This window comes from Trichoderma atroviride, chromosome 4 (assembly GCF_020647795.1).
Source record: "Trichoderma atroviride chromosome 4, complete sequence".
Taxonomy (NCBI): domain Eukaryota; kingdom Fungi; phylum Ascomycota; class Sordariomycetes; order Hypocreales; family Hypocreaceae; genus Trichoderma; species Trichoderma atroviride.
In genome coordinates, this window is record NC_089403.1 from 1,336,693 (window position 1) to 1,351,188 (window position 14,496).

Here is a 14,496-nt window from a genome sequence, read left to right on the forward strand (position 1 = left end):
GCCGTCCCTGTTTTCAATATCTACCTATTTGGTAGCAAGAATTTTGAACGCAGGACTTCTCAAGTAGCCTTGTATTACATGTAGGTGCATATAAGTATGATAGTAGGGTAGCCTGTTGAAATACGCTCACTTGACGTAGTCGATGACTTGCAATATACCCTGTATACGTGAAATAGTGCACATCATCAAAGCGCGTGTATTGGCAGCAGGATATATAATTGAATCGATTAGGGATTATGGATGCATTCATCGTTTGGGAGGCAGGCATTCTTCCGTAAAGCATCCTACACCCGCCTCAATGAGCTCCTTCACCGATCTGCACAGCAAGAGAATCGGATACGGTACCCGAGTCCACGATACCAGCCACGGCCGTGACGTATCGAAATTGTTTCAAAAGACATCGATCTGGTTATCAAGCTTTCATGGGTTAAAACTAAGCATACAGAAAATAGGCTAGAGTGGCTCAGCCTCGCCGAACTAGGAACATACCGAGGTGCTATTGGTGTCAATGCTGGCCGCTGCTCGTATACGAGTCTTACAGCATAAATGCTCATCGGAATACACATGTATCAATAGCCGAAATCCACTTTTGGCGCAATGCCAAGCTTTTCTGTAAACTGCTGGCGCCTTGGCTGCATGCAATGGATGGACGCTGGCAGGCATTCCACAGCCTTTGAGCACAGCCTTTGAGAAATTTTCAAGACAATAGTCTATTTTGGGCTTGAGCCAGCAAGTGCAATGCCTCTGATTGCCAAATTTTCCACCTATACTTGTGGTATCTTGTGGGTATTTGTCTCATAATTGATGTGCTGTGGATCAGTCTCGTGTAAGTGCTACTACTGTATACGAAGGGCATGCAGCTCGATAGTGAGCTGTAGGCGCTACTGGTGGAATTAAGTTTGAGTTGTTATGCATAAATAAGGCATGTTCAGTAAACACCCTGATCATGGAGGTAGCAAGAGTCAGTATCTGGTGGGCTTAGAGTATCGTCGTCGTCATGAAACTGAGAAGAGTATACGTGGCCGGCAAAATTATTTCTGCAGATCACAGCATTGCCTCATAGTATCTACGTGAAGGAATAAATGATATTAGATGGTTTATATTGAACCTTGATTGTGCGATGGAAGAAACGCTTGCTAAGAGTAAAAAGACACATTAACCGCTTCACGGATTAGCACCTTGTGTTACAACTAACATGGACATGGACGTTTCAGCACTCGCTCCCGTATTGTGGAAGCTATTGAGCACAGCACTTATTTTCATCTTCTTTTGCTAGTTTCTATCCACTCACTGTTCTCGCCCGCTACTCCTATCAATTTTGCAATCTGAAGCGACAGGTGCATAAAGAGCTTTATGGAGACCAATGCTCTAGATCAACGTTTGTTGTCGGCCCGTAGATCTCGGCAGACACCCAAGATCGGAATTGGTCTAAATATTAGCGGCCACCCCCCAAGATCAAATCACTGTCTTGTATTACCTAGTATGCTGTCTCATGTTACCGATTTGGCAATCATCCGTCTTATACACTATGCTAACATTACTGGCAGTAATCAGGATCTGGGATTTGATGCCGGGTGCTGCTGCGGGGAAGCTATGCGTCTTTTATATACACGCAACTTGATTAAATGTCTCTTATATGCATTCTGTACTTGAGAAACAGCCGGGAGTATGCAATCGCCCTAGACCTATGGGTGCTGCTGGCCGGCCTGCATATTGCCTATATGTACTAGGTAATTAGCTAAGATTCAATAGAGCTTCTATATGTGCTTTCAACCGGTGCAATGACCACTGTTTTAATATTTGGTATTACTCTCTTCAAACCTTCTTGACTTGTGAAAGCTCTATCTACCTGTGAACTTTGGTCATGTAACACACCACTTAGGTAGTGTCCCATCAACAGCTCAGTAGTGTTTCTATTCTTCAGCAGACATCTACAATATCTTGACTACTTCTCCGATATATTGGCCGACAAACACAATCCAGTTTTTTGTCAATCAAATCTTCCCATTTCACCTTTTCCCTCTATCAATTGAATGCCAAAACCTCACGTCATCAGCTCCTTTTTTATCCCGCCACTAAGCCGCAGCTAACTTAGCGCCCTGATTATCCATGCGGCGGGGCATTTTAGACGCGGCGGTGGGCCCCTCCATCTAGAGAAGCTGAAGCTGGTGGTCCAATTCGCGCCCAGCACACCACAAAGCCAAAGTTGCGCTGCAAGCTGCTATTTCGACGTCGCGCACTCTCGTCGCCGTTACTTGTCACTGCTCACAACAAACTGCGATTCTGCATCTTTGATCCTCACACATGGATTGATCCTCAATTCACTTTGTAACAACCCATCATTTCCGCCCTCTTGCATTGATTGGCTTTCGCGCCTCTTCCTCGTCTTTCCGTTCCCTCTTCTCTCTTCGCGACAAGCTGGCTTTCGATGCCGTGACTCGCGGTTCGTATTTTGTCGCTGTTCGCGCAGTCGCATCTGGACAGGCCATAGCATCCCGCAGTCCTCTCTGTGCATTGCGACTCGCAGAAACAAAACCGTTTATGCTAGACGAATCCCACTCGGCGAGATCGGCGACCAAGACATCATTCGTGAGACAATCGAGATCGCTGCTGGTTCTCGGCGCAACTTTGACACCACACCACGCTTCCCTCCCACGAGGCCATCATGGAACGGCCCAGAGGCCTGGCTGGCATGCCCTTTGGCGATGCCGTCATCATGGACGAGGACAGCCAAGGGCGCAGCCAAGACAGCGGAGATGTTGCCCAGCTGCGATCGCCAATGACATTCAAGACCCGCTCGCTGTCCGACAGCACCGGCACGCCGTCGAAGCTCTCGCCGAGCCCGCACATTGTCGACGCCTCGCGACGGACCTCCAAGGACGACAGCAGCCTCGACCGCCTGCAGCCTCCCGTCACGCCGCGCCGCCTGTCGATCCACGTGCCGACCCGGCAGGCCTCGCCTCCTCCCGGCACTCCCTCCGGCGCCTCGATCCGGCCAGCTCCGGTGTCGCCCAAGCTGGACCACTCGCACTCGCACACCTACGCCTCGCCCACTAGCCTGCTGCCCCGCCGCTCACGAGGCCTCGACTTCTCGCGGGCCGCGACCAGCCTCCACCACTCGATCCTGGCCGAGCAGCCGTCTCCAGACTCGTCACCCGTCATCGGGGAGCGGGGTATGAACATTCCTGCGCGGAGGGGGCCGTATGGAGGCGCAGAGCAGACATCAACGTCTCTGTGGTCCATGATGGGCGATCAGGAACGACACAATATCAGCACTTCACTTGGAAGCAACCATGTGGTCCCATCGGACTCTTCCAGCTCTTCTTCAGAAGACGAGGATATGGACGAAGAAATGGATGAGCCCTACGTGACGACGCCGCAGGTATCCAAGACAGGCATGCCTATAGGACAGGGCTCTGGGATCGGTGCTTTGGGCTCCCCCTCTATGGGTAGCCTAGCGAGCTTCCAGCACCGGCAGCGACATCGCAAACATCCGAAGAAGAAGCCACATGGTCCCCTCGGCCTAGGATTCAACCTTGCTTCGGCTGTCCTCTCAAAGTCACCGCCTAGTAACTCGGCTGCGGCGCGGGCTAGGAGGGAGAGTATAAGCTGGCAAGCGAACCAGCTCCACATTTCATCGAGAGATATTGACGAGGGCGCGCCCGCAGAAGGCAGCAGTGGCGATCAGAAGAGCGTGATACGGCGGGTTGTTACACGGCGGGGGAATCTCTTGGTAAGAGCCAACTTGAGAATCACATTGTAAAACGTCCACACAACTAACTTGCTCCTAGCCCAAAGCAAAAGCATTTGCACGCATCCGTGCCGCTCTCGCAGAAGAGGGCTCACCAGCAGAGTCCGAATTCATGCGAGAAGCTGAAATCGTCAAGCAAGTCCGCGAAAGCGATGTCGACTTTGAGCCTCGCGTTCAACCCGCGGGCGCTGACCATAGCGCCATGACGACAACCCATTCATCACCTAATCTCACCAGCACTCAAGAAGTCCTGGAGGAAATCCCTGCAGACGACCCAATGAGTGATTTGAGCGCAGGCCTAGGAAGCAGCTTCAAGCAGCAGGCCATGAAGAACTCCAAAGGCAAACAGTTTTGGGATACGTTTTCCGAATCAAGCGGAGCAAGAACGCCGCCTCCTGGGGCAACTTTTCTGCCTCGGGGTTCATCATCGGGGATAAGCGAGGATACTAACATGGATTCGCCTTCCCTGAACTCCAGTGGCTTCTACGTAAGTCAAACACCCATTAATCCATGCTTGAGTTGTTTTTAACCAGATGTTTGTAGAATGGCCAACTGCCTAGTGCCGCAGAGATTACAAGGCGAATCAACAACAAGCGTCGTCGAGACGATGACTTTGACCCAACCAGCTTCAAGCGTCGCGCCGTCAGCCCCAGCATCAGCGTGCACAACTCGCCCATCATCCAAAGCCCCATGCAGCGCGACGTGATGCCCTGGGGCTCACGACCCGGCAGCACCGGCGGCGACAGAGGTAGCAGCGGACAGAGTGAATCTGGCAGCATGGGCGGAACGCCAGCGAACCCCCCTGTGGGCTCAACAGGCCAGGTCAGGAAGGGAAGAGTCGGCCTTCAGGGAATGACGGATACGAACGATGGTATCATGCGAATGAGCATTGAGTGACTTCTCGAGCGGGAGCACTTGGAAGATTGTAAATTACGTTGTATTTTGTGACATTAACCACGCGAGCAGCTTGAGTAGAGGGGAGTAGACGGTTGGCTTTCATACTGCATTGGGACGGCGTTTGATAATCTTGCCATGGCAACATGGCAGAAGGGTACAAAGGGAAGCATGAGATGTAATCTGCTTATTTATTGAGACGAAAGAACTGGCACATGTATATATAGACATGCATACTATGAGCCCAGGCGTTTATAGTGGCCACCTTGATATGAATTCATGAGCTTTCGTAGCACTCGAAAGATGAATATTAATAGTGACTGAATGATTTATTTCCGTTGCTGTTCATCTCGATATATAATCTGAATGCCGCGAGTATTACAAGTCTTGTACTAAAAGTTTCTCCCTATTGCTTACTTTCCCTCCGAAATGATGGATGCAAAATGTACCGAATGAAAAAGCCGCATGAAAAAAATCCAAACGCCCATGATAGCATTACTCTGACAGAACGCATTTTCCCTCTTCCTCATCAGCATTCATCAGCCTTTCCCCTTATACATGCGCCGGTGCATGCAGGTCAATGACACCAATGCCCTCCTCGGGCACTCTCAACGTTCCAAGTTTCTCATCCAACCACCGCGCCAATTCTGCCGCGTGTCTCCTCATAGCAACCACCGGCGCAGCGCTCGCGCTCTCCAAGCTCGACGTCGTCAGCCCACCCGTGCTGATCAAGCTTTCCACCTCGCTGGGACTGCCGACCCCATCGCCGTTTTCATGATGCGTGTGCGACGACGAGTGATGCAGCTGGTCCTGCAGGTTAGACGCCGCAGGGCCCACGCACACAAAGAGCAGGCCGCATTTCAGACGGCGGATGAGGACTGTGCCCTCGCTGAGCTGGACAGTAATAGTGACCGGCCGGATGGTATGTCGTGACCTCGACCGCGTCGGGCCGGACGCATCGGCCGCGTCGCCCTGGCTGCTGTGCTCGTCGAGATCGTGGTAGTGGTCGCTGCCGTGGGGGCTGCCGGGGGAGCTGACGATGGGATCGGGCGTGCGCGACCCGGGCAGGGCGGTTGGGATGGCAGCCGAGGACGAGGTGTGGATGGCGAGCAGAGAGGCCGCGACGGTGGCGTGGGTTCGCAGCACGGTGACGGGCTGGGACGAGGCGTGGGCGAGGAGCTTGCCCTGGGAGGTGGTGAGGAGGAGCGTCGGCAGGTGGGCGCTCTGGTGGGAGTGCAGGAAGGCGTTGAGGCGCTTGGTGAGGAGGAGAGGCGGCGTGGCGCTGGGAGCCGCCATGGTTGAGGCGAGGCGAGGCGCGGAAGTGCTGGAATTCTGGCTGGCCTTGTTCTTGTTGCCTGCGTCGTGGTTGTGGTGTTTCGGATTGCTAAGCAGGGCGAGTGGAAATCATCGACGTGCGATGAGACGACGAGGGAAAGCAGGTGGAAGAAGTAGCGAGAAGCCGAGGACGAAAACGAAGCAAGGACGGCACCCGCGTCACGAGCCAGGCTGTTTGCTCGCTCTCCTTGAAAGGGAAAGGAGCTGGCCAGTCGGGCGAGAGAGTCAGAGCCGCCTCTTTCTACTCTTTAGTCCTCACACGAAGATGCCGTGTAACAGAGAGGGCGCTGGTCCGAGATGAGCAGCTTACTGTACTCGCTGTGAGACAGACACGCGAGACTTGTGAGGTTGGAGGAAGCGGTACAGTAAGAAGATTGAACAAGAACCAAGGAATGGCTGCCAGCAGCAGCGTTAGCTGAGCTGCGAGGTGTTTAGCGGACTTCTGGATTGGTTCTAGCGGGTGCGCGGAGGCAGGGTTCGCTAAATCCCCGCGGTTTGCGAGCTAAAGCGCATCCGTGCATGGGCTTTGGCGGGTTGGTAAATTGGACTTGAGGTGAATGCCATGTAAAGTTTGTTCAACCATTGCTGTGTTGTAGCATTCATTGGCTGTAGAGATGATGATGGCTGTGAGTATTTGTCTCAATACTGCCACCCTGACTGAATGTATTATTACATCACAGACTCTTACGAAATAATACTTGTCCCAAGCTGTTAATGCCACTGGCTTGTGGAGGAGAGTTGAGTTTACAAACACGAGGGGGCTTGTGATCAAAGTGAAGCCATTTTGTCTATTCAAAGTCTGACGGTAAAACTGCTGAAACTCTAACAAAATACGACTGTCTCTCTCCTCTCACTCCATAATCAACTCACCACACATCATTACATACGAGTCACTGCATCCTTGATCCGAGCAAATGATGCGCGAATATCGCTCCCTCGAGGCACCACCATTCTTTAGCGGCATGCAAGCTAAATGATGCCCGTTTTATTAGATCCAAAGAGAAGAGCTCCACAAACATGGACCGAGGAACCACGGCCCCCGTTTTAGCTGTGCGTCTCCATCCTTGTCTTTGCGCCGCATCTCGCCGCCATGTCGTCTTCAATGTCCTTGTACAGCCTGCCCTCTTCGCTGTGAAGCTTCCACTGCTGGTACTGCTCCGTCACGGCCATGGTTGTCGGCAGGACGCTGTCCACGTGTGTCTCGCCGGAGTGCAAGTCGAGCAGGTATCGTGCTACGGCTTTTAATTCGTTCGAGTACTGCGCCGCTGCCAGATAGCTGTCGGTGTTGATGGCTGGCTGCCGGCCGGTCATCATGGTGAATATGACGGACCCAATGGCAAACAGTTCATCGGCGACGGTATAAGGGCGGTTCTCCTATATCATAGTTAGCTTTAGCTTCCATTGCAGTATTTCGTCATATAAAAGTGTAGAGAAACATACCGCAGTGGACGTCTCAGCGCTTTCAAGCAACTGTTGGCGCGTCGCATCCAAAGCCTCCATTCCACGATACGGGGCCATTGCCCTGCTGACTTCATCTTTATCCGCGACATCTCCTCCATCATGTGTAATCACATGGTTCGTCACCACTGCGTGCTCAAAGTTGCCCAGCTTACACATCCCATACGTCTCAATGCCGCGAGGGCGCTGGAAGAAGATGTTTCTCGGCTCAATCGCCCGGTGCAGGATCGGAAGCCAATCTTGATCCACAGATGCCCACATCTTCTTTGCCCCTCCCGATGCCTCTGTATCTAGAAACAGTCTCTTTCCATCGTGGAGGTACGTGATGGCGTTGAGAAGCGACGTCAAGACATGCCAGCAGACTGACTCTGGCAGGTAAAACTCGGTAGACTCAGAGGGCTTGCTTTGGAAAAGAGCGCTGAGGTTTGAAGCATCGCAATAGTCCCATACAATGTACTCCTCAAGATGTGCGCACTCTGAACTTTTCGCCACGGGATGCGTCTTTATGTGGCCGGCGATGGAGATTATGTTTTCGTGGTTGAAGATTTGCGCGATGGCCGAGCCGATTTTCGAGCTGTGGAAGAGGTTGTAGAATGCAGATGCTTCGTCAATGGCTTTTTGCTTGTCGGCGCCTTCAACGTCGGAGCCTTTCAAAACGCCAAAGGGCTGAGCAATGTATTTCAGGCCAGGATCGTCTTTTTTGATGGCGAACAAAGTGCCTTGACCCGTCTCTTTAAGCAGCTCAAAGTCATTTTTGGGTGCCATTTTGATGATGGTCAAGATGAGAGCACATAAAGTAAACACAAGATGATGGATAAAGATAGAACAAGGTGAATGCCATTTGCTGACATTGGTTTATAAAGGAATTTTGCTTACAGTCTTAGAAGCTTAATAATGGCTAATTTTATCATCTTCATTTCCCGTTCTTTGTCCATTGCTAACAAAGGCTTGATTGGGTTATTTGTTTTGTTTGCATTGCGTTGCGTTGCGTTGCTCAAATCAGTTCTTTGTTCGAATAGCATCGTCGATGTAGCCAATTTACTAATCGTCATTTGAAAGGAAAAGAACGAGAGAAAGAAAAATACACCTTGTCGAATAAACTTCAACAATCTGAACATTTTGTGCCTTTGCCATCTTCAATTGAACAGCAGCCACACAACTCCTTTCGTAGCATCTTAATCACTCAAAATGTAAAGTATATAATTTAGTTGAGCAAAAGATGCCAACTAGAGATAAAAATATAAACCATCACATAATTCCGACTCAGCTCTCCATATTGTATCTTCTGCAGTCATTACTTTCGGGACAACTTTTCTCTTAATATAATTATCTTACAGTCAAAATTCTTCTGGCTTTGTATAAACTTATATCGCCATGGAGCCAACTTACACGATTGTTGACAACGGGGACACGCTCTTCGTACTTTGTGACCCCGATCGACCGTTTGAAGAAGTGGACCACGAAGACCTATGGTTCAACCATTTGGAGCAGTATAACGACATCACCAACGATAAAAGTCATCTACGAAATAATGTTAAAGACTATCGTTATCGCTTACAAGAATCTAGAGTCAACATTCTACCATCAGCACGGAAGAATATGGGCAGACAAGTGTCATGGCGGGTTTCTTCAGAGAAGCTGAAAAGTGCGTCTGCATACTTTCGAGGCCTTGCGACTCAAGACTGGAATGAGGGCAACATGTCCGACCAGGGCTGCAAATATACCATTACCGTCGAAGGGTGGAGCGAAAGGGCGTTGCATAAACTAATACTTGGGATTCATGGCCAGGATGCTCGTCTCAATGAACTGCAAGTCAACCCCAAGCTCTGTGCTCAGCTGGCTGTCGTTGTCGATGCCTACCAATGCCACGACCTATTTGATCTACGCTTTCCGGTAGTGCCTGGGCGTTATCCATATAATGAGAACCTTTTATTCTCGCTCTTTTCATCTTGGGTATTTCGAGACGAGGAAAACTTTAGAGTATTTTCCAAAGCCATCATAATGCAGGCGAGGGGCCGTATTCATACCTTGGGCATGCCCATTCGAGAGCCTATTATCAGTGAGTTGTTATCAAAATTACACGTTGCCTCTGACTGTTTCTGTCATTTCTAGTATGCTGGAGCTAACTCGGGTCTCAGATGCGATTGAGAAAAGGAGGCTATACTTTATCGGCGAAATGGTCGACTTTGCCAATAGTAAATTGCAAAAGCTGATGGCTTGCGATCCAGCCGCCGGGGACGATCTCGAGGAAACGCTGGCTTTTACATTTGGCGAATGGCCCTTGGAAGCGCCATTCGAAGGGTTCGGCGCCATACATGTCCACAGGGCTCTGGACCAGATTGGAAGCTGGGGTCATGTTCAAGTCGGCGGCTGTCAATATCAGACTGATTCATCTTCCGAAATGGACTCGTCGTCGGAAGCGGATTCTTCTTCCGAAATGGACAGTTGCATGACTGACAGCAGTCTTTATCCGGTGACGCTGAAAGAGCTAAAGGAGGACTGGGAGGGCTTGAACGTGAACGCTTTGCCTATAGATGTGTAATAGGCGCCGCAGTTGTTTTAGATTCGATGTAGTTGGGAGATCTGCCAAGATTGCTTGGCGAGGTTGGCGTTTACATGCATCTTTAGGCCGGGGCTGTTGGGTTATTTGTTACCTATTGCTTTGTATAGAATAGAACAATAGAAGGTTACGTTTCCTATATAGAATCCAGAGTACATGTACTAAGATGAACAGGACACTAATTACTTGATACACTTGCACGTGGTGAGGTTTGAAGCTGTAAACACATGCATATTCACGCCAAGCATGCAATTACACGTAAACTAAAACTCCACGAAGCATCGTCCCCGCGGTGCGTGCCGCGCTTGGCCTGTGCTTTCGAGATGGCATGGGTAGTTTTGAGCGGAAAATGCCATCACAGCAGCGATTAGAATCCTTGTAGTCAGAGCAGTGCACATACTTGTATGGCATATCGCGTTGATATCAGAGATGTGGTATGGGCTAGTATTAGCAGGAGTCTATACATGTACAGAGCTGAGGCCAAGATCGAATGGATGTTTCAACAAAACGAGCCGTCGGAACAGGGCCGATGTCACTGCGGGCATGGCGCGTTTCACAGCACTGGTGCAGGGCACAAACAACCGATACAGCATGGGGAGAGCGGGATATTCTGGATTGGATGCAAGAAGAAGGTGAGGTTTGGCTTGATGCCCGTTTAGCGCGCTCCGTAAATTACAGCTCATCTGCTCCGTGTGTGATTTGATGCTACTCGTCAACACACGCTATAATTATAGCTTCAACTGTATGGAATTACATGCGTCCGATAACCACTCGTTTCCCATTGTTTGTTCAGCGCGCCAAGCCAACAAACAGCACCACGGCCTTGCCGCTCAGCACCTCAGACTGCCCGGACAAAAGAACAAGCCGCCGCTGGCCTCGACATGAAACCGGAAGCAGCCAAAGATCGCCGCCCCAAATGCAACCAGCACCAGCTTCAAACCCAGCAGGGATGTTCCCCCCCAAGCCGCGCGCCAATCACAGGCCACAGGTGCCTGGGCGTTCCGCTGGTAGTGCTGAGGCGATCGGCTGCAACAGCGACCGGGAGGCCTGCAGGGGCGGTTTCAAGATGGGGGCGCTAAAGTGCGAGACCTGAGAGATTGCGGCAGCGGGGAGAGTTGAGTGCCTGTAAAGATAGAGAGAGAGAGACGACAGTTGGGGGTTCTTTGCCGGGAATAGCGTTAAGCGAGCGAGCGATAGCAGGGGAGCAGGGCAGTGACTTGCATAGACGCGGCGGTAATGCTGCGGCGACAAGTACATGCGTGACCCCTCCATGTCCAATAGTTTGTGATGCCTCATCTCATCTCCTCTCTTTCTATTGCGAGCCCAAGCATAATGCAGACACTCAGTAGACTAGCGCAGGGCTTCATCTCATTTCACGCGTCTGCTCCGGCTAGATGATGCAGCAATGCCATTGACAATAGCACTACTAGATATCAATGCTACCTGTACCCACTGGTAGTTGCTCTCTTATCATCTCATCCTCACCCTCATTCACTTTACTTTAGCAACAACAATGCTGCCGCCAGCAATAACAACAACAACAACAGCTATCCAGCGCCTTTCACTCCTTTAACCGCTATTTTCAACCATTTCCCACGGCTCTGCTGCTTCTTTTGGACCAATAGCACCGTCCAGTACTCCAAACACACCCCCCAGCCATCTTGACACACGCTCAAGGGGCTCATTCTGCGACGCCAAGGCCACCCTTCCGTTCCTCTCGATGTCTCTCTGCTTTTAGCCCAGCCAACCATTCACTCGTTTCTCTCTCTCTTCTCTTCTTCTTCTCCATTCCGCTTCTTCCCTCTTTTTTTTTTAGCCGCATCCTTTTCGCTGGCCGATCCCAATTCGCCCTTTTGCCGGGCTGGGGGGACAAATCTGCACGTTTTTGGCGCTGGTCTCTCTTGTCAGCGGCCATTGTCTACCTAGGAATCAAGGGCCCTCCGCGCTTCTTTTCTTAGCTGCAGCCGATTTGCCCACTCATGCCAGTCCGTTGGCGCTTTTGGCGGTTCTCTTCTTGAATAAACGCCAGTCGTTTTTATTCCATTTTTTCTCCTTCTTTTTCCTGTTTTCAGGTTCGCAGCGTGCATCTTCATCGCTGGTTCCGTCCTTCTTTTTTCTTCTTTTGTGTCTTTTGCTGAGGCAGCGCCGTCGCATCTTCGCAGGCGAGGGACGACGAGTGCTTTTCTTACCGGCAGGACCGTACAATACGCTCTCTACGACACAATTGAATCGTTTGCTTTTTTGTTCAAGATTGTATCTCAATTCGTTCTCTCTTTTTTCGTCTTTTTTATACGTGTCATCACTCCAACTTTCGGCATCACGTGTGGTCATCAATCGTATAACATCCAAATACCGACAACATGGGCTGCCTCACTCACCGCAGCAAAGAGGTCCGGCAATACACCGACCAGAAATGGGACTACATCAACCTCGGCGACTTCAAGGCCAAGGGCTGCGGTCCCATCTTCGCCTACATCACCCTCTGGGTCGGCCTCATCATCTCGCTCGCCGTCTACGGAGTCGACACCTTCACTGCCGTCCAGCTCCTCGTCTTCAACCGATGGTCGTCCGAAATCGACCCGGCCATTCCCCTTGACATTTCAAGATGGATCTTCTCTGGCTGCATCATCCTGTCCTTTATCAATCTCGGCTTCGAATGGATCCGCGCTGCTCGGAAGATTAAGAGAGGCAACGTTGCCGAGGTGTACCTGGACAGTCTTGCTGTGCGCTGGGAGTCTATTCGTCTTGGCTCGGGGCAAGGCTTCAGACGATTCCTCGTCTTTTCGGAACTCACAAAGAGTAAAAAGGGCGCCGAGTACATCGCCCTGTTTACATATTTCAGCTTTCAATGTGCGTATCAGTTGCTGGCTTCTTGGCTGTCTCATCTCATCTTACTAACCGGTTTCCCTTCACTTATACAGCCTGGATCCGCGTCATCTTCTGCACCAGCCCACGTCAAGTTGTCAATGCGCTCACCCTACGATCCGTCTACATGGCAAAGCTCGCCGTTTCTGAGAGCTCAGTCGAAGGCTCCCTTTCCTCCTTCTTCGACAAGATCAAGACGCTCGCGCAATCCGATTTCCGACAGGCTGCCATCCTCGGAGGCATGTGCTTTACTCTGGTCGTCTGGGTCTTTTCAGCCCTATACCTGATTTCAGCTACCCTATTCTACGTCTTTTTCCTCTTTCACTGGATCCCTCGCGACGATGGCGGTCTCACCGGCTACTGCGAGCGAAAGGTCAACAACTCCCTGCTCAAGATTGTCACCAAGACTGTCAACAAGGCGCTTGCCAAGGGCCAGGTCGACAGGATGAAGGCGGCCATGAGTGAAAAGGGCGAAGCACACCCAGACGCCTCACTCCCGACCTTGCCAAATCTCGGCTTCGCAACACCGCAGAGTGTTGGCGTCTCTGCACCTTTGCCGACTTATACCTCAAGTGCGGGTACCCCTGTCGACGACTTCAAGCGCCCAATGCCGCAGCGAAGTATGACGGGAGCCACCACAGCCTCCAACTATTCGGCTCGAGCTCCATTGATTAGTTCAGCGGCCGATATGGGATACTCAAATGGAAGATCGGCCTCGCCAGAGGACATGCTTCCCGCCATGCCGCACCTTCAAAGAGCTGGAACGGGAGACTCATTCAGAACCACTAGTGGTGCTCGGCCAGATCTGAACCATATGAGGACCACCTCGAATTCCTCGTATCGCCAGCAACCCTTCACTGAGAGCCCCATTAGCATGGGTTCGGCGGCAGGATCCCCGCTGTACGCGCCATCGGCAAGACCCATCCCGTCTCGATTCGTCGACAATTACAGCGGAAACCAGCAAATGCAGGACGACAACCAATCCTGGCGAGGCCCGCCTCCAAGGGCATACACCTTTAACAACGAGGGCCGATCCAGCCCAGCGCCATCTGCCGCCGGGTCAGCATACTCCAGGGCGCCGCAGGGGCCCGTGAGAAGCGCGACAAGCTCGTCAAACCAAGTGCCTCTGCGCGGCATGCGATTCTCGCCCCAGCGGCAAATGACTGAGCCAATGTCCAATCCTAACCGGCGGCCGCCCTCAGACAATTCCTACCCCGGACAGCGCTTACCACCCAGCATCAGACCGCCGGTTCGCCAAAATACCCAGGACTACTATAATGCCCCCCAGGCTCAAACAGGAGCATCCTATAGCTATGATGTGGAAGCGCAGAGCAGCGGTAGATATTAGAGCTAGCCTACCTCCTAATGTGTCCCGGCAGGTTCGGAACTAAAAAAACCCCTTTGTCCTTAATTATTTAACTCATATAACTACTTTTATTTTGATCATGATCTACGATACACGTAAGGCGTCTGGCGAAGAAAGGTTGAGGCAGGCTAGGACGGCACCCATAGACCACGATATCCAAATACAGGTACCACAGTTAGATTTAAGGCGATGGGCATTGAGGATAGATTCCAAGTGCATTGCACTCTCATCATCATCATCAGTAGCATACTAGAAGATTCGAATCAA

General features: G+C 51.2%; 5 protein-coding genes across 5 annotated transcripts; 3 read left to right on the plus strand and 2 right to left on the minus strand.

Annotated features, from left to right (window-relative positions):
• The first annotated feature begins 2,119 nt into the window (after positions 1-2,119).
• TrAtP1_007728 (uncharacterized protein) lies at positions 2,120-4,947 on the plus strand. Its single transcript, XM_014092565.2, has 3 exons — positions 2,120-3,733; positions 3,792-4,238; positions 4,295-4,947. The coding sequence occupies exons 1-3, from the start codon at positions 2,666-2,668 to the stop codon at positions 4,646-4,648; spliced, it is 1,869 nt and encodes a 622-aa protein (XP_013948040.2). The 5' UTR covers positions 2,120-2,665; the 3' UTR covers positions 4,649-4,947.
• A 250-nt stretch (positions 4,948-5,197) lies between these two features.
• TrAtP1_007729 (uncharacterized protein) lies at positions 5,198-5,941 on the minus strand (the record flags this gene model as incomplete). Its single annotated transcript, XM_014092566.2, has 1 exon — positions 5,198-5,941. One exon carries the CDS (start codon positions 5,939-5,941, stop codon positions 5,198-5,200), a length of 744 nt encoding a protein of 247 aa, XP_013948041.1.
• A 1,083-nt stretch (positions 5,942-7,024) lies between these two features.
• Positions 7,025-8,268, minus strand: TrAtP1_007730 (uncharacterized protein; the record flags this gene model as incomplete). The annotated part of the gene is made up of 2 exons (XM_066113644.1): positions 7,421-8,268; positions 7,025-7,354 (listed from the first exon to the last, which is right to left on the minus strand). The coding sequence occupies exons 1-2, from the start codon at positions 8,201-8,203 to the stop codon at positions 7,025-7,027; spliced, it is 1,113 nt and encodes a 370-aa protein (XP_065969730.1). The 5' UTR covers positions 8,204-8,268.
• Positions 8,269-8,812: 544 nt separating this feature from the next.
• On the plus strand, positions 8,813-9,980 carry TrAtP1_007731 (uncharacterized protein; the record flags this gene model as incomplete). Its single annotated transcript, XM_014092461.2, has 2 exons — positions 8,813-9,497; positions 9,577-9,980. The coding sequence occupies 2 exons, from the start codon at positions 8,813-8,815 to the stop codon at positions 9,978-9,980; spliced, it is 1,089 nt and encodes a 362-aa protein (XP_013947936.2).
• Positions 9,981-12,358: 2,378 nt separating this feature from the next.
• TrAtP1_007732 (uncharacterized protein) lies at positions 12,359-14,211 on the plus strand (the record flags this gene model as incomplete). Its single annotated transcript, XM_014092568.2, has 2 exons — positions 12,359-12,848; positions 12,920-14,211. The coding sequence occupies 2 exons, from the start codon at positions 12,359-12,361 to the stop codon at positions 14,209-14,211; spliced, it is 1,782 nt and encodes a 593-aa protein (XP_013948043.2).
• Positions 14,212-14,496: the final 285 nt, after the last annotated feature.

Bases quoted from the DNA above. Each gene is read 5' to 3' on its own strand.
- TrAtP1_007728 (XM_014092565.2), top strand. From the start codon at position 2,666: ATGGAACGGCCCAGAGGCCTGGCTGGCATGCCCTTTGGCGATGCCGTC. The intron at 3,734-3,791 runs GTAAGAGCCAAC...ACTTGCTCCTAG, and splicing joins CACGGCGGGGGAATCTCTTG to CCCAAAGCAAAAGCATTTGC. The intron at 4,239-4,294 runs GTAAGTCAAACA...AGATGTTTGTAG, and splicing joins TGAACTCCAGTGGCTTCTAC to AATGGCCAACTGCCTAGTGC.